The sequence below is a fragment of the Dysidea avara genome, chromosome 4, assembly GCF_963678975.1.
Source record: "Dysidea avara chromosome 4, odDysAvar1.4, whole genome shotgun sequence".
NCBI classification, from domain to species: Eukaryota; Metazoa; Porifera; class Demospongiae; order Dictyoceratida; family Dysideidae; genus Dysidea; species Dysidea avara.
The window spans coordinates 22,694,993-22,722,061 of record NC_089275.1 but is presented as its reverse complement, the minus strand read 5'-3'; the positions used below and the strand labels follow the sequence as shown (position 1 = coordinate 22,722,061).

The window sequence follows — 27,069 nt, the reverse complement described above, 5'->3', positions numbered from 1 at the left end:
TTTTATTTCCAAGAAGAATGGCTACTTAAGCTTCTTGCAGCAACATTGTTTCATCTTTGTAAAAGTCATGATAACCATGATTATGCACTGCTGGATAAACAAGAAAAGAATTCCCACTACTCCAAGAATGTATTGTAATCCAAATATGATGGTAATCAGCCACATCAATTGGTAAAGGCCAATGGTAGCTCCCATTACAATGGCAATCTTGACAAGCATGTCGTTGATTTTCTTTCGTGCTGCTGCAACCTCAGTAGCAGATTTCTTGTGCTTGTAGAAATACACAAGAAAGGTGGCAAACAAGGCAACTTGAAACATTTTGTTGATAGCTATGTTGGTCCATGAAATGTTTACAGTGTCATACTTGGAAAGTAGCGGTGTGCAGTGCATTTCACTGGTCAAGATCACATCCCTATACCTACCCGTTGATAAATCATAATTGATTATAAAAAAGCTGAACAGAGCTATTGTACTAGATGCATAAGTAATGTAATACCTGAACAGCTTTTTGACTGGTATGTCTGATCGTAATTTGTCGCTATAATACATAATAGCAGCAATATGAGCCAAGGCACATATAGCAAACGTTTCAGAGACCATCCCTCCCTGCATAAATGCAAACTGGATGGCATAGCAGATTATCTGTGACTCAACAGTCACATATGTGTGTGACAGTAGTAGCACAAAGGCAGAAAGAGTACGGAAGATAATAGCGCCATTGTAAAGCATTAGCAGTATTCCAAAGGATGTCCATCGCTCTTCAAGTACAAGATGCACAAAAATGATGTAACCGCTGACTATTACAATTGCTGCTATTATTACCGTTGGTGCCAAAAATTGAAATGTACGCTCAGCTTCTGTTATACAAGGAATCTGCTCTTCAGTCTTAGCAATGGTCATGGAAGTTTGATTGCCATTTGGAATGACTATGAGAAGGCTATCAATGGTGTAGGCAATGTCCAGTTGTTGTCCAGTGATACTATTCTTGATGGTGCAGTCATCAATGATACAATATGGTATTGTCTTGACTTGCTGGAGATCAGGTATACCACTGCCACCTGGTTGCTGAGTAGTGCAATCCTGAGCTGCTGTCTTACTAACAGTAAGGGATAGAAAGAGAAATAAAACACTGTATGCCATCAACTATTCCTGCTGACTACAACTATAACTGTACACTGAAAATGAATATATGTGACCGGATTTGCAAAAAGGTACCTTTTTCACACACAAAATTTGACCCATTTTTTGAACTTTGAAGCTTCACAACTTTTTTGTCATGGCATATAATTGCCTGAAATTTTTCCATAAGTGTAGCTACAGTATCTGGCTATATTTTGAAACTAAGAGCAAGTGAATCAGACTAAGGACTCAAGTGTTATGTCATTTTGTTTGCTGGTATGTAAAATGTGTGGAAAAGGTACCTTTTCGCAAATCCGGTCACATATATAGAAAGTGTAAAACCACTAAAAATATAAATAGCTATGATTGTGAAGTATATATCAGTACAAAGAAACACACTGAAAAAGTGACAATTTATGAAAATTAATGTCAATAAATGGTGACATTTGTAGTGACATCATCATGCACTTGTAATGATTGAAAAGTATCTTGAAGCTCTATGGGATCATCAAGTGTGTCAAGGTTTACAGACAATACATAAGTTTATAGCATACACTATTTATTTGATGAATAGTCATAAGCAAGTGATTGAGAGTTTCATCATTTACTGAATCCTGGAGTTCAAAAGCCAAACCCCCAGCTTGGTTGCTGTACCTTGACAGCTACTTGTAACAGGAACAGTTACAAACCTGGCAGTAAACAGTACACAACACTACACCACCATCTATTACTGTAAACATGGCTCATGTGTTAGGGGTGTATATATGACCTATTTTCCATTGCCTTAGAAGCACAGATCCATTAATTCTCCTAACTTACATTCATTTATTAACTTATTAAGTGTACGTTAACTTGATATGCACTGCACTCATATTTTGAGTCATGCATAACAAAAAATTAAAAATTAAACAGGGATTCAGAACCCAGTTTCAGGCATTAAATTCAAGCATTATACTTCACTGAAACACCATATTATGTCTTGTGCACTATGCACAATTGCAAGTGATTCAGTGTTGATTTTAATTTGATCGGCACTTTATCAAACGGTACGGTCGTACCGTTTAAGTAGGGATCGTGGTGAATGTTTCGCGCGCCGCCAAATTTTCCACCTTTAAAAATCATCTTAGAGATATCTTACGAGACGAAAGCCACCGGGTATCACTCTTTTTACCCTATTTCATAACCCTACAGAACTTAGACAAAAAAATGGTGAACCAAAAAGGCGAAAAAAAAGTGCAGTCTTGAAGGAGGATCGAACCCAGGATCACAGCGTGATGGTCCAGTGTGCTACCGATTATGCTACCGCTGCTAGCTCCCTTGATTCCCTTCTTTTGTATCTTATAAATGTGACTAACGAAATAAGCTGTATATAGTAAGAAGAACCTAACCCTAAAGGTGAAGAAGAAACCAAAGCTGAACTCTAACCCTAACCCTAACGCTAACACTACTAGACGCTTCCCCTAAAGTCTACTACTCGTGGCAACTACTGGAAAAAACAAACAAAAAAAACTACTGGACGCATCCCCTAAAGTCGACTACTCGCGGCAACTACTAGATGCGTGCCCTAAAGTCGAAGAGAGAGAGAGCAACAACTACAGTAGGAAGTCTGGATGCTTTTGAGCTTAATATTACGTAAGGGTTATGAAAGGTGGTGAAAAGAGTAAAACCCGTGTACGCCCTGTGCGCCTTGTCTTTTCTTTTATCTTCAATCAGGTTGCTTGTCTTCTTCTTCATCCAACGAAACCATATCGAGGCGTTAATTTTCCATATCAACACTTTCTTTAAGTAGCATAATAGACGCCACAAAATTATTTAAGGTGCTTAGAATACGCTACACAGTAAAAACAAAGTAGTGAACGTCACTACTAATTAGTAGTGAAACCTCTGCCACAATACTCACTATTTTTGTGTAGTGACGTTCACTACTTTTTTGTAGTGAACGTCACTACAAAAAAGTAGTGAACGTCACTACCAACTGTAGTGAACGTCACTACTAACTGTAGTGAACGTCACTACTTGCAGTGCCATTAGTAGTGAACTTCACTACTGTTTTACAGTGAACGTCACTGCTTATTTGCGGTGATTTCACTACATCGCATTTGCATCCAGTTTATGCATTCATGCACCATAGAATTCCATTAAAAATAATACTGCATACAAGTAAAAATACATGTATACAAAATGTCAGTTTTTTTTTGTATAGGTGCATACATGTTAGTCCAGAAATTTCTTGTGAGAAGATTCTGTAGCAGCAAAGATGCATCAGATACTGTGCAGTGTATATTGCAAGTTTTCTCATTGAACTGCAAGATATAACAATATAATACAAACTATGGTAGCTAAATAAAACTTACCAGGATAGCTACAATAGAGCAGATGTACATGATTTATGCTGTGATAAAATAATTGTTGATATGTAATATGAGATAAACATATATGCACTTACCAACTATTGCACAACTGTGCGTAAGGGATGGGTGCATGGTATAACCATCTGATATGTTAGATCAGTTCCTATTAGTAACCACAGTATAGTGGTAGCAAATTGTTTCATTTGCTAGTCTTACAGTATTCGCTATATCAAAATACAAAGATCGTAAACAATCTCCAATGTAATAAGCTAAAGCATTTACCTGTTTAAAACTGCTACCAATGGAAAGTCATTATTACCTAAACTGCCAAACAACATTTTAACTGCAGAATGGTTGTTTAAAGCTACAAACCTTAAACACTTGCAGACACACAGCAGTACCCCACAGGTATACACCACTGCAATGAATATCAATCGACTACTGCATGGAGAGAGAACCATCATTATTATAAATGAGAAAACATAATAAGTAGAGATAACTTACAGTATGTGCGACCTAGCTCAGTCTCGTGCAACCACAATCAGATCGTAGTAAAAGATCTGTGTGGGCACGGCAAGGTAAATACAAGAACAAAACTGACAAACATGCATACATACAGAAAACAAAAAAAGTGATTAGCTAGTAGTGGTAAAAATGTGAAGCTCAGATATGTCAGAAAGCTAAAATACGTCAGTGTACACAACTGATCCAGTTTGTAAGCAACCGCCAGTCACACCATAAGTGTCAGTACTCCATCACTCAATTCAGTTACTATGTGCTATACCTTATGGTATATTAAAATGAAAGCCCCAAACTTCATCACCTCTCGGCTCTGGTACTACAGTGCCGGCGCCGGGAAATTGGCGGGCAGCCAACTTTGCTGGCTGGGGTAGTCTACGTGTGCAAAAGTGTAAAACAAATAATTACAATTTAAGACTTACTTTTCTGAATTGTTAACCACTTGCTAAATCATGCAACAGCTACTAGGTACGCCGAGAGGTACGCAGTGCTAAGCTGCCTAGCCTACTCAGTTGACTCGGGAGACCACTCTGCGGCCACCTGACCGCACGTCACAGTTACGAAACAGTCTCTAGTGAATAGAAAACAGAAGTAAAAGAACAATTATTAGTCTTCCACTTACACGACTTCTACAGCACGTAACTAAGTGAGCAACGATGTTACCAAGTAGATGACGTCATCAATTATATGTGGCATTATTTAGAGTTTCCTTGACATGATGCTACTCGAGGTGCTACCTCTGGTGCTACTGCTTAGTGCTATGCACTCTGTATCTGAAGATCTATAGTGTTTATCGTCTGTAATCAACCGTTCCTGATTAGTCTGTTTAAAATCGTAAGTAAACAAGCTGTAACTGTAAACACATATTTGAATTAATCGGCGTTAGCCAGCCCATAGATAGTATATTCTACGTACAATATACTGTCTATGGCCAGCCTTTCATAATTACGAAGGTTTTAAGATGTTATTACCAGGGCTAATAGCACTTTAAACTGACAAATTACCGGTGCTTTGACTGATTACCAGGGCTCTAACCCTGGTCATCGCCATCCCTGGTATGGCTATAGACCCTTCGCAGGTGAGCTGCTGCCATAGCAGCATCCGCCATCTTGGAGTACAACCAGTTTTGCAAACCTGATAGCATTGCTTTTCATAAGAGTAAAACAATACCTAGGGCTGCTTCTCCTGCATTCCACAGCAAAGGTTGACCATGTAGGTGAAACGTACACTCTCCCCTATGCTATCAGGGTTGCAAATCAGGTTGTACTTCAAAATGGTAAATGTTGCTATGGCAGCAGCTCACCTGCAAAAGGGTCTATATGCTACTGACATTATTATTGATGGCCCGTGGTCAATAGTCTCTCACTATTATTATTATATATATATATATATACTTACATGGCCAGACTACTGACCTGGAAAATGAATTTATGGCATTCTTTTCTTTTCTGAACCCAATGACACGTTGCGACTGTGCCAAAGTTTGTGGATGTGCAGGCATTAATTAGGATACTAGCTGCCAGTCCACTGTGCGACCTGCAACTGTGGTCAATGTCAGCCAGACCTCAATTAATATTTATGGAAAGGTTTGTCCTCACTATTGACTGATTTCATGTACTATTTATTCATGTGCTATTTTGGACATTTTGGGACCCAGAATTTTTATCCATTTTTTGCAGGTTTTCCTCTTTCAGAGGTAAAAAATGTATTAACCATAACTGTTGAGACCAAAATTTTTGTTCTTCCCTTGTTATCTAAGAGTTCTTTAAAGGGTCAGAAATACTACTGAGATCATTTTGTGATAACCTTTTATGGAGCTCACTCCGAAGACATCCTAAAGAGCTCACTGGTCCTGTAATGCCATTCCCAGAATATGAAGCCTCGACTTTGCAAGTGCTAGAAGATTTTCATTTCTGGTCGAGTTATTTTAATTCAGTTACTGTATGTGCCGGTGCCCATCCTGGTCCGGTTACTCTAGCATTCAAATCAGTAGCATGTTACAGAAAACAGGCTGTGCCAATCAGATTATGTTGTTGGTAATCACAATTTTTTTTTTAAGTTACCATGCATTGATACTATAGAATTATCAAGAGTTAATAATAGCTCTTGGAATTATGTAATATGTTTTGTGAAGATGTAATGGCTGCTTGTAGTCAACAATAGGGTGTTCTTTAAAAGAACAAAAGATGGAGGTAGAGGGCCATGTAGTTGGAGCTGATGTACTCGTGATGCCTAATCAATATAAAAACTATTTTTTTGGTTGTGCTTTTTGGTTGAGTTTGTTTAACCTATAACTATGCTTACTTCGTATGGTTGTTAAACATGCCATTCTTGCTGCCATTGTGATCTCATTGTTTAATTATCTTCCATAGTTGCAACTCTGTAATGTTATAGTGAGAGTGACCAGACCCTTCCTCTTTTTGTGAAGGAGTGGGTGCTGTCAGGGTAGTACTCTTTCTAGTAGGGTATGGGTGGAATCCTTACATTTTTACATTGTGCGGCCTTCAGAAATAAATTCAGAAGTCGTTCTGTTTAAACAATTACTATATTCTCCATATGCTGCTGATGGGACCAATGCAAAAGGGGAACCAAACATCTATTCATCGCTTGACTACGGAGACCAGCCATTGTTCTTGTAGTATTGGTATGCTCTATTAGAGTATCTTGCACCTTCATTGTTTACTGTGAGACTGTCAACCATAGTCATATCACTAGGGTGCTTTTCAAGAGAGAATTTATAGAGAGCCATTTGGAGCATTTTGGCATCTTGGAATGGAACCAAGGCAATGGCGGATTTAGCATGGGGAATTTCCAGAATGAGGTTCCATGGAACCCTTTGAACTCCCTGGATCTGCCCCTGTGTTTATATTTGACCAGCCGTATTTCCAGTCTGTATTGTATCACTTCCAGTAAATGCAAGTGCTGAGCAAATATTTAACATTTCAATACTGCAAGAAACAGGATGATGCTAAACCTGTTATATGCTATCGGCTTTTTTATTCAATTCAATTCCATGATCGCTTCTGTATGATAGCGATAACCATTCACAAATTGAATCATACATATAATATGTGATTGCCTGCTGCCGTGAATACTCTCACCACCAGCCCTACATGAAACACTGCCAAATGATAGTGTCACTGAGACATTACCAGCTTTCTCAGAAGCTTTAAGGGTAAACTCGGAGGTACCAAGAGTTACTTAATACTGTAGCTAATGGAACTCTAGTAATCAGATATAGCAGAGTCAATTATCCACAGTTATAATAGTGAGCGAAAACCAGCTGTTTTTATATGGTGGTTCTATTTTGCAGTAAAAAAGTATTGAGTATAAAAATATGCATGCTACGTAAAAAATTATGCATGTTTTAGTTTTTATGTACTGAAACAAAGCACGAATCAATAAAACCTATATAAACCATCAGATTTGCCTTTTCATGGGGAGTAAGACAATCTTTATTTCATGTATATACATCAGAAGCCATATGAGTTATGGGTGATGCGGTAAAAATTAAGTTTACCATGGTCACTTCATTGTTGGAATGGTCTTCTTCTTTGTCCACTCCTTTGTTACTATAGATAACGGAGAAGCAATAAAATAGAATCCAAGGAATGGGCGAAAATAACCGGTCTTTGCTCAGCCAATCACATACGCAGTCACAAAATATTTGTAATTATTTCATTATATCTTTTCAGTTTTAAGTATTGTTTTCTATTGCAGATCTGTAATGGCCACTGCATGATGAAAGATAAAAAAGAAGTTGTAACTTGGAAAGAAGCTGGCAAAGGATGTGTCTTCAGGGTGGCTACGTTGCATTTAAAAACAAAACTAGATACTCAGTATTATATTATCTTAGATGTTAAGGTACTATAATTTTAGACTATATGTGGTTTATTTACGTAGTATATACTATGGAGCATAAAATACTGTATATTCCTTAGAATACGTTAGTATGAAGTTTACATGAGTACTGTACATTATTACTAATATGAATACACTATGAAAGTACATGTAAATGAATACGCTATGAGAGTGCATATAAGTATGCTATGAGTACATACACACAATATGAGCATTGCCATGAGTACACAGTACTGCATGTTTGTTTATAGAGTTTAGTATCATTCTTCATTGGAGTAGCCTAGTCTCCCCAGAAAAGCAGCCAAACGAGTCTTTCTACCTGGCTTATTGCAGCCAAGGAAAATGGATTCAAGGGCTGCGTAGAAGTTGCTGCAGCCCTCTGTGTAGTGCATATAAAATATGTAAAATGCACCCAATAGATGGATGGCAGCCAGCTCTGGTGGCACCACATAAAGAATTGATCTCTCAACCACAAGAGCAGGTTGTAGTTTGTTCTCCTCATCCCTCTTTACAACAATACATGGTTGTGCCATGGGCAACTGTTTTACCACATCTTCTGTGCTTCCATCCTTTCAAATGCAACAAAAAATGTCAATAAGTTGGTCTAGCGTACTTATGCACATACAAAATACTGAGGGAATGCATTCCAATGTATTTGTTGTAAGACATGTGCTCTAAGTATTAATTAAAATTCCAAAATTATGATTGCATGAAATCTTGATTGTATGTCATCACATGCAGTATTATTGCTTGTGTATATAATTTGACTTACATCAACTAGTATGCCACCGATCAAATAATTTGCCATGGTCATATAAAAGAAAAAAATTAACAACCTTGTTTTATTACATTTCTATATTAAAAGCAGCTTTGAAGGCTTAACTGCTTGTAAAGGACCAGCTATTTGTTCAGCTGTGGGTTGCAACTCATAGGTCCTTATTAGCACTCTGGATCAACAATAAGCCTAACTAAATTCTGGAAAACCAAAGACAACCATTTAGTTTTGTTGTACAACATTTCAAGTCTATAGATATTCTAGTATGTCTATATAATGCACCCCATCCCAATATACAATTAGTCCGCTATAGGTTTAGTCCCATTTTTCCTATCCACACACAAAAGAAAAGTACAGTGACCTGGCTATATGAGACTGTATTGCTAAGGCATACTGTACATAGTAAAGGAAAGGCAAAACTGATTAATACTGTTTCACAAACTCACTAGACATGTACGTACATGTTTTTACAGAAATACCAAAATTACAACTGATGGAGTAAGATATCACAAAGATATGGCTGTTATACTTGAATTTGACAATAACTTACCGTCCTTTGGGAAGATAATGGAGATCATCGTAACATGTGAAGAAGTATTATTTGTTACATCAGCTTTGCATACAGTCATGTATCATCATCATTTTCATGGCTATGAAGTCCTTGGTACATCTGAAATAACAGTTCGGCGACAACAAACACTCAGCACTTATCATTCGTTGGCAGTATCAAAGCCCTATGGAATGCAACGCAAAACAATGATCTGTTTGAAATATCATGTATTTGACAACTAGTTGTGAACACACATATTCAAAATATTACACGTATATACAACAACTATGACAACAACAGTAGAACACATTATAGTAAAGTTTACTCTCAGAAAAAGTCATTACTCTGAGGGCTACAACTATAGTATGTTCACGTTGAGCTAAATCCTGAAAAACGCCTAAAAATTAAAAGTGGATTTTTTCTCAACAGAGTTAACATTTCAGCCAACTAGATGATTTTTGGTAACAGCAAAGGTGTCAACAACAGACACGTACGATTTGGTTCCATTACAAGTTTGGGAAAGGGCTGTATTGGACACTGTACTTATATGGCTTCCCCATAGGAAATGTATTGTGAAAATTTTGATTGACTGTAAATATTATGTCTAACATTTGAACAACAAGATTTTGAAATATTTTTAGCGGGTCAAGCAGTACTACAAATGAGCCAAATTTCAAGATCGTGTGTAATTACATCCATGAGTTATTAAATGTTTTTGAGGGTTCAGCTCAACGTGAACATACTATAGTAGTTGTAATTTGTAAACAGGGGTCCACTCAGTAACTATTATTACACATTATACACTTGTTCACTATAAGCTTTAAACTAAGTGCAACCTTCTGACACCTATAACTACAAGTGACACCAGTGAACCACACTTTCTCTGGTATAGTTCAGCCATAAAAACTTCTTTGTTATAGAAGGACACTCCCCATACACTATATCAGTGTTGTCAGGCCCAAATGTAATCAATCATGTGCTGGATACAATGCACATTAGAAGTAATGCATTACAATTTCCGGATGTAATGTCCATTATAAATTACATTACTCATTGCTTTGTCATGCAGCACATACATAATTACTGCAGAAAGTAATATAACGTAATGCATTACCCCCAACCGGGCTCTGTTAAATGGATTTTGTTGTCTAGAAGGAGTTGAAAAGCAATGGGCTGTTATAAGTTTCAGCTGATAAACAGTAGGAGCTAATACTGAAAAACATCCACAGGTATTTATTTTGCTGATCAGATGATGTCTCTCCAAGGATGGGCTTTCAGGTACATGTACAAGTTCGCTCTTCGATCAGCTGCTGGCACCGCACGTACCACAATCCATTTAGCCCGAGAAAAAAATGATCAGTCATACCATGCAACAGTTTATGAGTTGACTTTATATTGTCTCGAATCAATGTGTTAACTATAAAGCTTAGAAATGGCAACGATACAGTTTTGACAATGATAATAATATAAATAAACACTTAAACAGTGGGCAGAGAGGCAAACTCTGCCCAGTCCTGGGACGATACAGTTACATTTACCGTGCTATGTAAGTTACTGAGCAAACTGCACACGTAACTCACGCTTGCCAGTTTAGTGATGGTAATAAACTTCTCGGTTCATACGAGTCTACGTCTAGAGATTCACTGATCTGTTGATACATGGATCCTGTACGAGTATTCTAATACTTTCGTACAACTTTACTATTCTAATAGTTCAGGGCGCAATTGCTGACTTTGGGACATATGTGGAGCCCAGACACGATGCTGGACGGATGATGGGAAACTACATGGGGTGGCCTTATACAGAATCATCATGAAACTTAAGTGTGAGTGTTAGGTGTGTTCCTTCATAGATAATTAATGGTTACTCGGTATGTGACTGGCCATGCATGGGTTTATGAAAAGGGGTCTTCCACACACATCCAATTCTATGAACTCAGAAGTCCATAACTCACTGCTCAAGGAATGTATTAACTTGAAAATTTGTCCATCCACTAAACTATGTTAGTGCTCACTACTGTCCAATTTTGTAATCAATAGCCTTTTCAGTCTAAAGTTATGACAGACCTCTCAACCTGGAAGCAGATCTGGTTGTGAGAAAGCCAGCCACCCATCCCCATGCAGCTGTGAATCCTACCATCTTTGTGCTGGGGCTCATGCACATAGCTACATTTGTTTTAACAAAAAAATGTTTTAAAAGGCACAACTAGCTAGCTATGTGAGTGCAGTACTGCTGTTTACCGCAGCTTATAATATCTCTGTACTATAGTGTAGCCTACTGTATGAGAAGAACCTACTATTTTGCTCCATCGTTGAATCACGTGATATCAGTCTTTCAACTCAGCTGATGTACTGGTTCACCAGTGATTCATTGTTGAAATCACCACCCATTTCTTGAGTAATCAGTATCCAGCTGTGGATTTAGTGTTCAGCACAGATTTTCCACACAAGTACACCTCACAACAACCGAAATTAAGCAATAAACATTTGTAATAACACAACTGGTAGGATTTCACCTAATTCTTCAGTGTGCTGAGTCTCAAAGGATTTCACCTTTAAATAGGGCTCAGTTCATTGAGTTTGGCAGCAAAGTGACTTGATCGTGACATATTCAAAAGTATGGGAAACCGCCAAAATTTTCAGCTCAAAATACAGAGGCGCCCCACTATTCTAATTAACTGATCACGTGATACCTTTTGGGGCTTAAATCAAGGAGATTTAGTGTGCCTTAGAAAATTTTATTGGAAATTGTGAGATCAACAAGTGGTCGTGATATGAAGGCTGGAATCGTACGTCTCATGACCAAATTGTGATAGTTAAGAGGTCTGGTTATGAGTCATTAAATTTGGTAAAATAGATGTGTGTAGAAGACCCCTTTTCGCAAATCTGGTCACATATATGTTGTTTGTGGGCACTTGTTCTATAGTCTAAAGCTGGACAGAAAATACTCCACACACATGCACCTCCACCCAACATAGTTTCACATGCCCAGACTATCTATCTGTGTCAGCTACATATTCTCAACCAGGGAAATATCAACCCACCTTCACAAGTGAACTATTTTACACAGCCTGTTTGCCCCCACCTCACCCCGTATCAGTGGTAGTCGGGGATTACACTGATAGGTGCATAACTCAAGGCAATACAGTATTTGTATTATAAATTAAAGCATAACAGTTAGACTCTGAAACATTGCATAATGCAAAGGTTCTGGGTTACCATTTGCATGGCTTGCCTTTCAAGTCAAAATCAGGACTTGCAATTAGAGAAGCTTTACATTCTTATTGCCTGGCCAAGGTGGGGATTTGCATCACTGAAGATTATAGTTCCCCACCTACCGGGTAAGTACTGACAATGTAAACCCCGACCATGTCTCGACCTGCAAACCCTAGAAATACTCAGGCTAGAAGGGGATTTGTATGGTCGTGTGACATAATGAGCTAATTTGAGTGGATTCTAGGAAGCACACATCTTTACTGTCTAAGTGAATTTCCTTAGCGAGTAATTTTTTCATCCCTAATAAATACAGAACAAGGCACATTTCACAAAATGTCTATGTTTCCAGATACATGTACATGATATATTGTTTTTCATTTACAGGCTCGTTCTGCCCGCTGCTGGATGAAAGATGAAAAGAAAAGCAGAAGCTGGTCAAAGATGTGTTTTTGTTACGTATGTACATTATACGTATACATATATTCCATTGTTAAACTTAACAGTACGTATAGTTGATGTTATATAATATTTTACATTTACCATTTTGATTACATGAATGTGAAAGTTTAGTGGTTTCATAAATGCAGGTATTTATAGCATTTACATACTAAAATTTATGAGTACAGTTTGACATCAGATTTGCCTAGTTTCCCCATGTCCAGAAAAGTAGTCAAAACTTTTTTACTTGGTTTACTACAGCCTAGTAGAATGTCTGCAAAGACTTCATTGACGTTCCTGCAGAAGTGCATATTGAACCTAATCAATGAATGAAAGTCCTTTGTGAAGTAAATCCCAGCTCCTTAGCATTGACAGCAGCATCCCATACCATATCCCCTGCAAATTTCTAAAGGTTGTCGTGATCTTTCATGTGCAAACTCTTAGTATCTTCTTATAAGCATCCTTTTCACATCAATAAATGGCTTCGGGTGGGAATCTTAATCTTCAAATTAGAAATTTATCAAATGTACTGTATAGTCCCTACCAATAGAAAATCTGAGGCTACAATACATGACTGCTGTTTTCCAGTGTTATCACATACACACACATGTGCACACACACCCACACTCACATATGTACAATCGGATATTTTGTTTGGTTTTGCTACATTTAGCCTATACTACTGTGAATACACAGCAAGTTTACATAGTTGTGGTGAAATATGCAGATGATACTTCTAGTGGACACTTTGTGACCATACTGTTATAAAGAGGTTGTCATTTTTCAGAGGTAACATTTTATTTAAAGAAGTCTATCAACCTGCAATTTTGGTTTATAGTCTGTTATGATACCTCAGAAACTGTCCTTTATATACCAATGTTAAATGTTACTGACAGTAACAGTGTTCTTGACAGTAACAGTGTTCTTGACATGCTGTTATATTGATGTATAGTAAAATTTTTAATGTAGTGAAGGTCACTACTTTTTGTAGTGACCGTCACTACATTATGATTTCACTACAATGTAGTGAATTAAAATGTAGTGAACGTCACTACTTTTTGTAGTGAACGTCACTACATTATGATTTCACTACAATGTAGTGAATTAAAATGTAGTGAACGTCACTACTTTTTGTAGTGAACGTCACTACATTATGATTTCACTACAATGTAGTGAATTAAAATGTAGTGAACGTCACTACGTTTTGTAGTGAACGTCACTACATTATGATTTCACTACAACGTAGTGAATTAAAATGTAGTGAACGTCACTACATTGGTAGTGACCTTCACTACTTTGATAATTCACTACGTTGTAGTGAATCTAAAAGTAGTGAACGTCACTACATAAAGTAGTGACGTTCACTACTTTGTTTTTACTGTGTACTGTAGCTACGGAGGTACCAGTACTCCACGATAGACCACAAGATCACGCCCATTCTTTATTCTACGTATATCGATCTATGGATCGAGACCACGCCCCTTTTACGCTAGCTGTGTGCTTGTCCAAAAAGGGCTAGGAAACTGAAGGGTGTGTTCATCATGGTTTCGATCGATTATTAGACTAGAGTATCTCGAATCAGCCTACTAACTTGAAGGTGTGTGGTCAAAACCACGATGAACACACCCTTTTTCGAGCCCTTTTGGACAAGTACACATCTTTTGCAAGCTGACTCGAGATACTCTAATACAGCAGTCACCCTAATAGAACAGTCATACGTTTATAGCTAGCTGTATGCTTTAACAAAAAACTAAACAAACTAGTATATTAAAAATTTTGAATTTAAAAATGAAGTAGGGATCCAAGCAATAAAAAGTAGTGAAACAAGAGATGAACAATGGTAGTTATTACAGCATAGCTCAGTGGGAAATCCCTACTTTGGCATGGTATAACAATTATTTTGTGTTCATTGCCAAAGTAGGGATTTCCCACTGAGCTATGCTGTAATAACTACCATTGTTCATCTCTTGTTTCACTACTTTTTATCGTTTGGATCCCTACTTCATTTTTAAATTCAAAATTTTTAATATACTAGTATACTTATCTGAAGATGTGGGGCTGTTAAATACACCCCGCTGCTGTTTAACTAACATTCAGTAAAATTACTATTTTACATTAATAATACATATATAACAATTTCATTTTCTGTTGGAAAGCCAGTGGTATTTGGGAAATAAAATTTACTGTCTCCATGGACCCTTCTTGCACTCAAATCATGACTAGACTAGCCAGCCCTCTGTGACTTCACCAGCTCACTAAATACCATTCCAACAAAGAATGGCCATTGAACCTTGCTTGACTCATGGCTTTCATAGGATATTACTGCAGATACCAGACTGAAGAAAGGACAGATTAAAATACAATATATATGGTAGCCTCTCAATTAGACCAGCAATCCATTTGTGGTAAAAAGTGAGTTGTGCATGTGTGGAAGCTGAGTTATCTCAATTCTACACCTGTATATGTATTCTAACAGAATGATGCGACACTGTATTATGACGTTGTGTAAATGCTCCATTCACACGAAGCATAACAATGGAATTCTACAAATCATTTTAAAACTGTGTACCAATCAGAGTTTGTTGTATTTTAAGATACCGACTAATGACTTTAATACATGTGAAGCTGGTTGGCCATGGTATAGTTTATTTTGGTCATAAACATTGGCTTCATTGTCAAATGTGACACCATAGCTAATTTTCCAAAGTCTGGTCCATATACTAGGGGCAGATCTAGGATTTTTTAACAAGGGGAGCATGCTATAATCTTTCATTATTAAGACTAAAACTTTTGTGAATGGAATACACTTATTCTTTTACATCTACTTATCACTGTTTTGTGTTGAATGCTTATTAGAGTGCTTGACTGCACTATAATAGCAACGACACTAAGAAGTCTAGCATTTTTACCAAGTCCAATATTGATACTATATCACAGTTGGAAGTATACAGTAGCACTTTCAATAGGAGACCAAATATTTTAAATGAAAAGGTATATTTGAAAATGTATATGCTAAATGCATATGCTTATACAGCAGTAATTTTAAAGGAAAGAGACCCTAAAAATATTAATGTATGTAGTTACCAAAAGTTCCAACGACTTGTCTAAAGTGCCATCTCTGTGCAATCCTTAACTTTAATAATTTCTTGGAAAATGTCTGAAATTCTGAACCCAGGACAAAATTGATCATCCAAGTGATATATAGTCAGTATCAATTAATTAATCTGGCAGCCAGAAACCAAGACAATGTCATTTCACTGTTCACCAAACCCATCAGTGTCAGTATTAATTTCTTAATTCATGCAGTGTAATCAAATAATTATAATTATTTTCAATTTCCAAAATTCAAGCAATCTTTTTGGTGCATGGGGACTACAACTGCCCAGACAAGCAGCCTTAAACCTTAAATAAAGCCATTGTTAACCTAGAGGAATGCATAAATAATAGTTAGACACTAAGACCAAGGGAACGAAGTGATTTAGTAATCTTGTAGGCATGAAGCTGTAGCACAGTGAGGGTGTTACTAAGGGCCTGAGGGGTTACTAAATTGCTTAGCTCCCATTGGTTGCCGTGCTTAACTTATTTAGGCATTGCAATAGTTTAAATAAAGTACATACCATTATAGGTACAGCATGAGTGTGGGGTCAAAGAACATTGAAAAATGGCTGCTCACAATGCTGGAGTATATGACATAGAAAGACATGTACACTGAGTACTGTAGTGTGTCTTTTGTGATATAAACTCTTATCATGTACAAAATTTCTTGCGGGCACACAGGTAACTAAGTGATTAAGCCTCTAAATGAGCTGTTCTAATTATTTATATTCAACTGTATCCAATTCACAATTAGCAACACTAGTTGGTTGTGGTATTAAGTCATAGAATCAAAGTTTGTGGGATGTTATATCTTGTAGAGGCAGCCAGCAGAATTTTTTACCTACAGTTATCACAACTGATTCTACTTAAAATTGATTCTGTCTGGATACAGTGTGTACATGTGTGTGTGAGAGCGTTTTGTATAAAGGCAACATGTCATTGTTAATTGTAATAATTATTATTACATAACCAATTCTTTGTACCATGGAAAACAGGTTCATTTATATTTCACGGGAGTAACTGATCATCGATCAATTAATACACATTGTGCTATGTAATTGTTTATATAGAATGAAGTCTACATACATGCAGACCAGCTGCATGTTACTAACCATAAAATAACCTGGAGTATATTTTTACAAAAAAAAAACTGTCTATATGGCTCAATAGATACAGTCACATAATGCTATAAATATATGCATATACCTGAAGACTACTATGTATACTACTTTGGTACAGTTGCAATCTTTACATTGATTGGGATATCTGTTGCAGAAGAACCTGGTGTGTGACCATGAAAGTCAAAATCAAGTTCCACACCAGGTTGAAATATTAGGCAATGAGTAGAACCACCAAAGTGAAACATCCCTGTCTCTTGGCCTTTCTTCACCTTCTGTCCTTCATAGACCTTGATATCACAGGTGGACACTTCTACCATGCCGATACCCATAAAGCACATTAAGCCTATGTAAGGGTTGTCTGCTTCAATGAAAATTAAAGCCCTTGTTGCTACCTCAGAGAGGTAAGGTTGCGCATCAATAACAGCAGTGACAGGATCATCTCTGCCTTCTTTGAACACTAGTAGTGGGTCAGAATAGTAGGTACCATCTTGAACATATGCTTTAATAATTGTACCATCCACAGGGCTGTGCCATCGATGATAACTAAAGACACTAAGGAAGGCTTGGTAAACAGTGCCTCCAACAAATTCATCAGTTAGTGGATCATCTGCCAACATGAATTTCAAGTTGTAATGTTGGCCTTTTATCCAAAACTTGCTGTGTTTTGCAATGTTTTTTTCAACTCTTAATGGTGCAGACTCACATGCATTGGCAATCACCTTGTTATTGTCTGGATCAGCAACAGGTCGAGCATCTGGTTGCAACTCTCTAGTGAAGAAATTATCCCAAGAGATGAACCCATAATGTGGCTTGCTAGGATCACATTTGAAATCTTTCTCAAAATTTCCTCCCAAGTTCTCAAGTGCTTGTTGGCTAAACCATCCATCACCAGTGAGGACATAGCAAGATGCTGGTGACTTCAAAAATATTCCCCAGGCATTCAGAATCTTTTTCAAATGAAAATTTACAGTGGTGTTTAAAAAGGCAGCATACCCACCCACCGTTACTATTGGCTGACTGAGTATTGCAAACACGGGAACGGACACCAAGACACCATTTGGGCTAAATTCTGGGGCTTTTGTCAAGACATGGCTCAAAAGTTGCAACATCTGATGATAATTTCCAACCTGTGGTGACTTGTTCTCTGGGACTTTGTTAAACATCTGATGAAAGTACATTGAAAGTTCAGCACTATTTTCAATGGCATCCTTAAAGCTTTTAACAACTGGGTGCAAAGGGTAGTCATCATCAGGCTCATCAATATCATCTTTTGGTACATGAGGAACAAAGCCATCAATCTCTTCTATGTTCCTTTGTAACCATTCTTCAACAATGGCTTTATCAGTGGGCAGCCATTGGCCAGTACAATATGGCATATTAGTACTAGCTGCAGCAGTACCGTCACCCATTTCAGTAGCTATAATGACAATAAGAATTAACAAACAAGTGGAAAGTGAAAGTATAATTTATGAGTTCGTAGGGATCATTAAAATGTAGTGCTGAAATGAGGTAGCACACTCCTAATCAATGCAGACATGCCACAGAAAAATACATACTACACAGGAGCCAAATTAATACCATACATATGTAATACAATTGTGGCCATTTTGTAGTAGGAGTATTATTCTCTGAAGCAGGTTTTGACTTCTTCCTTATAAACTTAGAGCTAGATTTGAACATAGCTGAACTCTCTATTGGATGACTTGTTACATAGCTGAACTCTCAGCAGGGAGACTTGTAATGTAGCTGAACATTCTACAGGGAGACTTCTAATGTAGCTGAAGTTTCTACTCTGTCCTGGGGGGGGATGGAGCTGTTACTGAAAACTCCTATATCTATATCCAGGTATTATATTCTTCAGAAGAGTTTTGGGGAGATTGTAATGTAGCTGAACTCTCCACAGGGTAACTTGACATAGCTTCACTCTTTACTGGTTTAGCTGTAATATAGCTGAATTCTCTGTTGGGTGGCTTCTAATGTACGTAGTTAAAATGTTTTAATAGGGTGACTGCACTATTAGAGTATCTTGATTGCACACTGGTTGGTTTTCACATTATACTAAATTTCTTCTCAACAACTAAAAGACTCTTCTACAATGATTAATAGTTATTTCATGTACAAACTGATTTTCAAGTTGTGGTTTATTCTATAGGTGTGACAATAAATTACTTTTGTATTTTTGAAGAATCACACATAACTCTATTGTTTTTTATCTGATTCGTATGAAAATTGGACCGTACACGTGTTGTATTATGCTCCTGTAGTACTCCAAATATAAAGTGCATTGACCACGGTTAACATTAGAAGGAGATTATAAAAAGAAAAATATGAAGAAAAAAATTGAAGGCACATATTTCAGTGATGACTTGGTGGATTATATTTCAATTTGGAATGGGAAGTGCCCTACTCCAAGGAAGTTTTCATAACAAAATTGGTTAATTTCCATTTAGGAATTATGGAGCTACGAAAATGGTGTTTTCTTGGTTCCTGTAAAATACACACTAGTCTGTTGCAGCTGTACTTGGCCGCATGACACATTATTGTGTGTTTTGATCTCAATATAAATCTTGTTAAGGTGTTACAATTTTGTTTTCACACATAACTCCTTTCATTTATGTTTGATTGCTATATAAAAGGTTGCACCATGTCCACAAAGGTTTGCAAAAATGTTTTGTAGTAGTTTTGCCTTGTAGGCAATACTAGGCATTGCAATAAATTATACTTGTGCATGTGAATTACACTACTTCACTCAGGGGCAGATCTAGGATTTCCCAAGGAGGGTGCTAAGCTAAGAACATCTGTAGTGGAAGCTTAGAAAAGTAACAACTGGTTAATACAACTAGCAGTACAGTGTGAGAAGCACACTCTCTGCATGCTTTATCTACAGATGTCTGGAGGTATGTCCTCATAGAAAATTTAGCTTTCTGAGCAATAATTTTGACTGAACCTTATTGAATAAGTGTTGTGAGCCACTTTAGCTATTAAAGTGAAATCACTATTGTTTTTTTGCAGTGGTAAACTAGCTTTTGTAATTATAAAGGGCACAGCATAAATGCTGCAGTATGATTTGAGTTCAAGTTCAATGGGTCTAGGAAGTGGTCTCTGTTATTTATAGCTTTAAAGAAGTTTAATGATGACTGTTCTATTAGAGTATTTCAATGTTCAGCAGTTTTTTTTAGCAGCTTTACCCCATAAATTTAATCCTAGAAGAGATCACCTCTTCTGTTCTCACTCTTTCTATTGTTACAACACCCATGTACACTTTAGATGTAATTGCGCCTGTACTGTAGCCAGGTCTGCCCAGAGAAATTAAGGGGCCCAGGGAAAAGAGTAAAGTGGGGCCCCAGGGCCAAGTAGGTTTCCATTCTGAATCACAACTTCACCCAAGCTGTAAGTTGAAGACCAAAAAAAAGGTTATTGCATGCTAATAATGACAATAGCTACCCCTCACCAACCATATCTCCTTATTTATAAGCTTGCTACACTGCTTCTCTGAAGAATACTGTGACTGCTCTATTAGAGTATCTAGATCTGACTGCTCTATTAGAGTATATCGATCTTTTAAACAGGTAGTCAAGGGTCCCTTCATGGGGTCTCCTGGGGCCCTTTTCAGGCTGGGGTCCTGGGAAAAATTCCCCAGTTGCCACCCTCTGTGGGCGGCCCGCTTCAGCCCTCCATGCACCCCCTAAATCCACTTTTGTCACTTGCACTTACTGTACAAATTCAGTACATCAGGGCATGGGGAGGGGTGCTTCCAGGAAACCTCCCTTTGAAATTTAGACTCCACTAGTTTATAATACACTAAGTTTGGCAGTACAAGAGTGAATGAGTAACAGCATGCAGTATAGCACAACAATTTGTAGTAACATAAAACTTGCAATCATCTCTCAGAGAAATGATCTACAGATGAGCCTATAAAAGTTCAGTTTTAAGAACGAGATACTCTAATAGAGCAGTCATATAGGTATCCATGTATTAACAGATTTTTTACTGTGAAAAGGAACTATATTGTTGAAAATGATGTACAGTGTTACATTTTAGAGTTTTTTATTGAAGAAGGAATATTTCTAGACCTGATAATAATACTGAACATTATGAATGTGGGTGCTAGCCTGCAGTTTTTGTCATGCGTGGGAATAGATAGACTTCCTGTATTTATATCATGCGCTTGGGTATACAAGACACATACTTGGAATCAAAACATGTTTTGATTGTTTACTAGCCATTCTATTTTTGTCAGTAGATTTATGTCTGCATGTGTAGGCCCACTAGATATGTAGCTTTGTCCCAGGGACATGATTAACTATCTCACCCATGAAACATAGCAATCTACCTGTTGAGTTCTGGACCATTACAATATTCAAGGTCGCTCTGCAGCTGTAGCTGTGCCCCAGACCCCCAAGAAAATCTTGGCTTTGACTAGAAAGTGCATAAAATTATGATTTGAGTGAATCAGATACAAAAAAACTGAGGCAAAATTTGGAAGCATATAAATCTTAAAAATGCCTAGTAAAAGCATATGAAAGGTGTCTTATTTTGTACTGTAGTATTGGTATATTACCATTCCAATTTATGGGATAGCATCAGGGGGTTCACTGACATTAAGTGCAAGTACTTCTCCTCCAATCAAGACAATACAGACTAATTTCATTGAGGAATGAGATATTCTAATAGTAGAGCTTTCATTACATGCTATACTACTTCTAAGTAAAATGGTAAACAGGATAAGCAACCCTACAAGTGCATTCCACTTTTACAAATGATTAATAAGCAAAAGTTTTTGTGCTGATTTGGGTTGGAAATTACTTATGAAATTACTACTGGTGCTAACCCTATATCCTACATTTTACCACAGATCAAGATACACAGTAGAGTGTTGTGTGACCAAGAAAGCTAGCATGCCACACCAGTGTACATATGAGGAATAAAGAAAATACGATTTCATATATTCAAACATATGCTGTATACATATTTCTTACCTTGATGGTACTATTGCATCAAGTAAGTGCTACACTTAACGAAAGGTTATGTTTTTGTTAATGTGCTTTTTGCTGCTGCCTTGACAAAATCGTTGATATAGTGCTATCAAACAGATAAGTATGCAACCGGTTTGCCTCAAAGTTGACTATTAGGGTTGTCTGAGCTCAGCACCAATATTTTTCATGGATTCTTTCAGTTTTGTTTAAGTATTATTTTAAAAGGGAAGCAGCATCAGCCAACCTATATCTACTATAAAAAGAGATCTTGAGAATTTCTTTGGCATTGTTCATAATGATTACATAAAATTCATATAAAAGGCATGTTTTAGGAACATCTGTTGACAATTCGTATAATGTGTATATACTGAAAATGTAGGGATCTGTGCCTCCCAGATATCCCTGCATCTATACTATGCTGTATGTGCTCTCATTCCATTATCAGGTCATGGAGCTAGTTGCCCTTGTGTGAAAGTCATGTTGGTTGAGTTCTCGTATAGTAGTTGCACCAGCTTCCTGTTGCTGTGTAACATGCTAATGTGACCTTGACCAAAATTATCATCACAGGCCTTATAGCCATACACCCAAATGTTTGAGGAAAGAACAGTATTGAGTCAAAGTTAGTTTGGTTGGTGACTGAATTACACCCTGATTATGCAGAAAAACTGGACTAGATTTCAGATTTTCATATACATGGGCCGGTGGTCATTTTTCAAAAAAAAAAAAATGTCTGGAATTACAGCAACAATAGGCTATAAAGATTTAAAATGTATTTTCAAAGACATTTTGTGAGTTGTAAAATGATATTTAATCTTCTCAGCATCACTACATACAGGGGCAGATTCTGGTAGGGGGGCCAGTGCCCCTCCATCCTTCAGAATTTTTTTACAGTGTTGCTCATTGAATATATGGCTAGGTACCTTAGACATAATTCAAATATTTTACAGTTTATGACTGCATTTTACAATTTATGACTGTGTAATATAATAAATCTGTCTCTAGCAATTTTTTACCCTTATAAGCATAGCACAAGGGGAACTAGGTGGGTTAGAGTACCCTCTACATTTAAAGATCAAGATACTCTGATAGAACAGTCATTTATTCTAATAAGGGTAGCATACTACTTGTCAGTTTAAACAACTAACTAAAACACCTGTTCTAAATTGAGTTATGTACTGACTCTATCCACACCCTATGACTAGAAATTCTCTGGAAATGAAAATCATGCACCTGCACACCACATGCCAGCAATATCTGTGTTTTTAAAACTACCACCAAAATCATTCTCAAAAGATCAATATTTTTGTAGACCGACTTATAGCTACTACAAGCTCAGTAGCATTCACGTTTCCATTATTGAATTTCCATAAACATTTACAAATTTTAGTCAAAATTTCCACCAAATTCAATCTCAGAAAGTTGAATTTTCAAAATTAAACCTTACTATACTACTATCTGAGGTCTTAATAAGTGGCAGTCAAATATTGAGAAAAGTACACATTTCATTACAGTAAACCAGAAAACTGTCTAGGAGCAAAGTAAATAAATGCAACAAAAAGTAACAAAAAACAGTGCATTGTGTGAGAGAAAAAATAATCATTGAGATGTTTAAAATACACAATACAATTACAAATACCCATATGAATAGCCACGATAACTTACAGTACAAGAAATATAGGAAAGCATGCAAGAATAAAAAACATGTTTTGATACTCTGCCAGGATGAACATAGTCTCGGTAGTGGTCGTTAGGGGCTGTTTAAAGGAATGGTGAAGGATGGATATTGTAACGAAGACTATCCAGAACAGTCAGTAGGTAAGAAATTAATAATAAATAAATAAGGGCGCTTTTGATGCCAAGAAGTTTTGGGCCAAATGAGAAATTCGCCCTACAAACCACAATTTAGCTATAATACTCTGCAGACAATATGGATATATAGTACTTTACGTTCAGTTATTAGACAATTGACACTGATGGTTTTTGAGATCAATAGAACATCCATTCATCCAAAGTTTCCTAGTGCACTGTGGCTATTCACATGACATAATGGTGTCCCATGAATATACGCATTTTTGGATTCTTTTGAAGACTTATGACTGTTCTATTTGATTACTTTTAGAGTATCTCTATCTTAAAAAGGTTTTTGCACTTACATTAAAAATTTCCAACCTATCGAATTTTCATGTATATTTTTGCTAATCAAATTACACACCTTCAACAAATATTTGATGAGTTACTGTTACAGTATGTCGTAGCCAAAGCTTCATACTTCGTAATGTACTTTTTATTTATTTATTATTATTGATTAGCAAAACCCATTGGGTAAATCGCTAATGTACAAAAACAAAATTTTAATGTCTATGGATTTTGCAAACGGTTTTTGAAAGTAAGTAAGTCTATATTGTCAAGATCTTCCATATCTAAATTGTTCCAGTCTGGTATTGATCTTGGTAAGAAAGAGTTACTATATCGATTTGTTCTGGCATACAACTGTAATAGCTTCAAGGGATGGTTTGCCCTGGTACTTGTTGCAGGAGATAACACTGGCAGATACTGATTTGGAACATAAATTAATTTGTTTACAAACTTAAACAACAGCATCAGACGTGCCTGTTTCCTACGATCTTCCAGACTTTACAGAATTAAATTTCATGCAGTATTTATTTAAATACATGAAATCAAAGTTGGAAAATAAAATTCCCCATACAAAAATAATCGTATGCAGAATTCTATGAGAGTTTACAGCACCACTTATAGTCAAAAGTTGTCGAGTTTTCTGCAAGTTTCTGTGGCCAATGAAGCTGAAAGAAGTGACCCTGGGCAAAGAAGATATGCTGATTTCAAATTTTCCATCTTTTTTTGGTGAAAAGATGTTTTCCGGTGATTCATGACAAAAATACACCTAGTAAAAAGGTATACAGTATATACCACCATCTAGGACTGTACAGAATCCTGCGTAACAACCACCCTGGAATTCAAGGCATCTATTAGCATCTATCCAAGTGTAGTTCGAAAGTGAGTAGTGTGTTGTGTTGTGCAGAATTGCTTTATTACATGCAAAGTCATGGATAACTTCTGAGAAAACGGTGTTTAGCATGTAATACAAACCTGTAAGGTTGTACAACCACCTGTTGAGATATACTGATGTACCTACTCCAGTTATTGGCTGCAATGACTGTATTTTTGGTTAGAGACGGTTTATTATTGCTCTTGATTATGTGTATTATTAATTCTGCACAGAACATGCAGTAATCAAACATATTACATTTGGTCATTCTACAGAGGAGTGGTCATTCTTGAGAAGTTTTACCTAGCTCATGCATTTTACTACACTAAGTGGTTCTGTGGTGAAAGTTTCATGTCATTAGGAGTTTCATATTCAACTTTATGACACTTATGATATTGTGCTTGGTGCCATATAATGCCTGAAAATGCCGTAATCAAAAATCACCGATCTATCAACTTCTTTTGCTGATATCTCTTAATAGGAACCATCAATTGAGGTGGGATTTGCACTATGATGATTCTAAGAGATAGCACACTATTTGCCATATCAAAGAATTTAAGGAATGTAAATATTTTAATTTGGTTGAAAATCCCTCCTTAAAAACCCTTGTTCCTTGCCTTGTTCTTCGTAACCCACTTTTGAGAAATCAGTTTAAGTTTCCTGTTGTACAAAGCCCTGCGGCCTGTATAGATAGCTAGTTTCTGCGAACGCAAGTTAAAATTTCCGAAGCCCCAGGTGATACGGCCCTCCGAATAAACTATTTAGTGCCGAGCATATACAAATATCAGCTACTTACTCTAGTCAAGAGAATTAAAATTGTCAATTCCTTCGGTGGCTCAGGTCTTCGAATTGAGAGCTGGTTGTCAAGAGTAACCACGAAGTCACGTGATTCCCACGGAATTTACTGGAATCAGGAATGGAACACCATAGATAATATATACCGTATATATTATCTACGGGAACACTAATAAACGGTATAGTGATACTATATAGAGAGAAGTCATTACGTTGTTATTCATGCTGTAATATGAGGAACTGTATGCAGAAGGTAATCTGGCGCCGCCCCTCCCCTTCGCATATAAGGGAGGGCGGGACCTAGTCTGGCGCGACCGCCCCTTCGATTAGAGATTAAGGTCTAATCGAAGGGGCGGCCGCGCCAGACTAGGCTTAATCTCTAATCGAAGGGGTGGCCGCGCCAGACTAGGCGGGACCAGACCGACTACGCAGAAGAGTGGTTGATAAGGAGCCTGGAATTGGTCTGTATAACTTCACGGGCAGAAAAATAGGAGGGCAGTGCCCTGCAATGCCCATGCAGTTGCTAAAAAAGTAAACCAACTATTGACTGAACATGCAGTGCTGGGAGTGCACGAGATCGAGATAGCCGCTACTCTAATAGAGCAGTCACCTATAGCTAACTACTCTAATAGAACATTCAACGGAATTTATAAGCTGCATGGTTGCTATATAAGTTGCTATATGCAATTAATTCAATCTCTCTCCATTAATGACATAATCAAGAGCATGAGTCTATCTGAAATGCCAGTCTTCATTAACTGATGTATATAGTTGTATAAGTATCTTATTAGAGATAGTCATTGCCACCATAGTATTATAGCTAAGAGTATATCCTATTCATGTACACATGTATACCACTGAAAATACTCTCAGATTCCATCTCAAAGCATTCAAACCACAAAATTTTTCCTTTCAAGTTTCACTGTTACCTAATCAGTGCTGAAGTATTTAAAAAGCATGCATGCATGGTGCCGGTATAGAATGAGGGTTTTTCAAGTTTCTGGAACCCTCTAGTGATTTGGACTTCAGTATAGTAGCGATTTCAAACCAGTAATTGCCTATTGTTGGATATTTTTCATTGTAGAGGAGCATTCCATTAACTCACATCTTTAGTCATTTTCATTTTATGACTCAAAGTGTGTGACAGTGCAAAAAATTTCTGAGTATACAGTATGCATTTGCCCATTGAAAATATGGCACTGTGACAGTGATTGGCTGCAACTTTTGTAAATAAGAATCTGCACTC

General features: G+C 37.0%; 1 protein-coding gene and 5 long non-coding RNA genes across 8 annotated transcripts in view; 3 read left to right on the top strand and 3 right to left on the bottom strand.

The window, feature by feature from the left end:
• Positions 1–27,069, top strand: part of LOC136254401 (uncharacterized) — a 46,175-nt gene that overhangs the window by 9,615 nt on the left and 9,491 nt on the right. The window lies entirely within an intron of this gene.
• On the bottom strand, positions 3,227–5,044 carry LOC136254396 (uncharacterized). 3 transcript variants are annotated; one of them, XR_010700458.1, is made up of 9 exons: positions 4,612–5,044; positions 4,412–4,560; positions 4,255–4,364; positions 3,975–4,030; positions 3,843–3,911; positions 3,753–3,789; positions 3,566–3,694; positions 3,474–3,511; positions 3,227–3,422 (listed from the first exon to the last, which is right to left on the bottom strand). It is a non-coding gene; the product is annotated as an uncharacterized lncRNA (long non-coding RNA). The 3 variants fall into 3 exon arrangements; XR_010700457.1 differs by having other exon boundaries at positions 3,753–3,794; positions 4,612–5,042; XR_010700459.1 differs by lacking the exon at positions 4,255–4,364 and having other exon boundaries at positions 3,753–3,794.
• On the top strand, positions 4,658–8,009 carry LOC136254395 (uncharacterized). The gene is made up of 2 exons (XR_010700456.1): positions 4,658–4,823; positions 7,710–8,009. It is a non-coding gene; the product is annotated as an uncharacterized lncRNA (long non-coding RNA).
• On the bottom strand, positions 7,893–10,890 carry LOC136254398 (uncharacterized). Its single transcript, XR_010700461.1, has 3 exons — positions 10,756–10,890; positions 9,176–9,359; positions 7,893–8,419 (listed from the first exon to the last, which is right to left on the bottom strand). It is a non-coding gene; the product is annotated as an uncharacterized lncRNA (long non-coding RNA).
• On the top strand, positions 10,535–12,834 carry LOC136254397 (uncharacterized). Its single transcript, XR_010700460.1, has 2 exons — positions 10,535–11,000; positions 12,775–12,834. It is a non-coding gene; the product is annotated as an uncharacterized lncRNA (long non-coding RNA).
• On the bottom strand, positions 16,940–25,924 carry LOC136254389 (uncharacterized). The gene is made up of 2 exons (XM_066047085.1): positions 25,825–25,924; positions 16,940–18,462 (listed from the first exon to the last, which is right to left on the bottom strand). The coding sequence occupies exon 2, from the start codon at positions 18,452–18,454 to the stop codon at positions 17,150–17,152; it is 1,305 nt and encodes a 434-aa protein (XP_065903157.1). The 5' UTR covers positions 18,455–18,462; positions 25,825–25,924; the 3' UTR covers positions 16,940–17,149.

Coding starts and splice junctions, on each gene's coding strand:
- LOC136254389 (XM_066047085.1), bottom strand. CDS start 18,454: ATGGGTGACGGTACTGCTGCAGCTAGTACTAATATGCCATATTGTACT.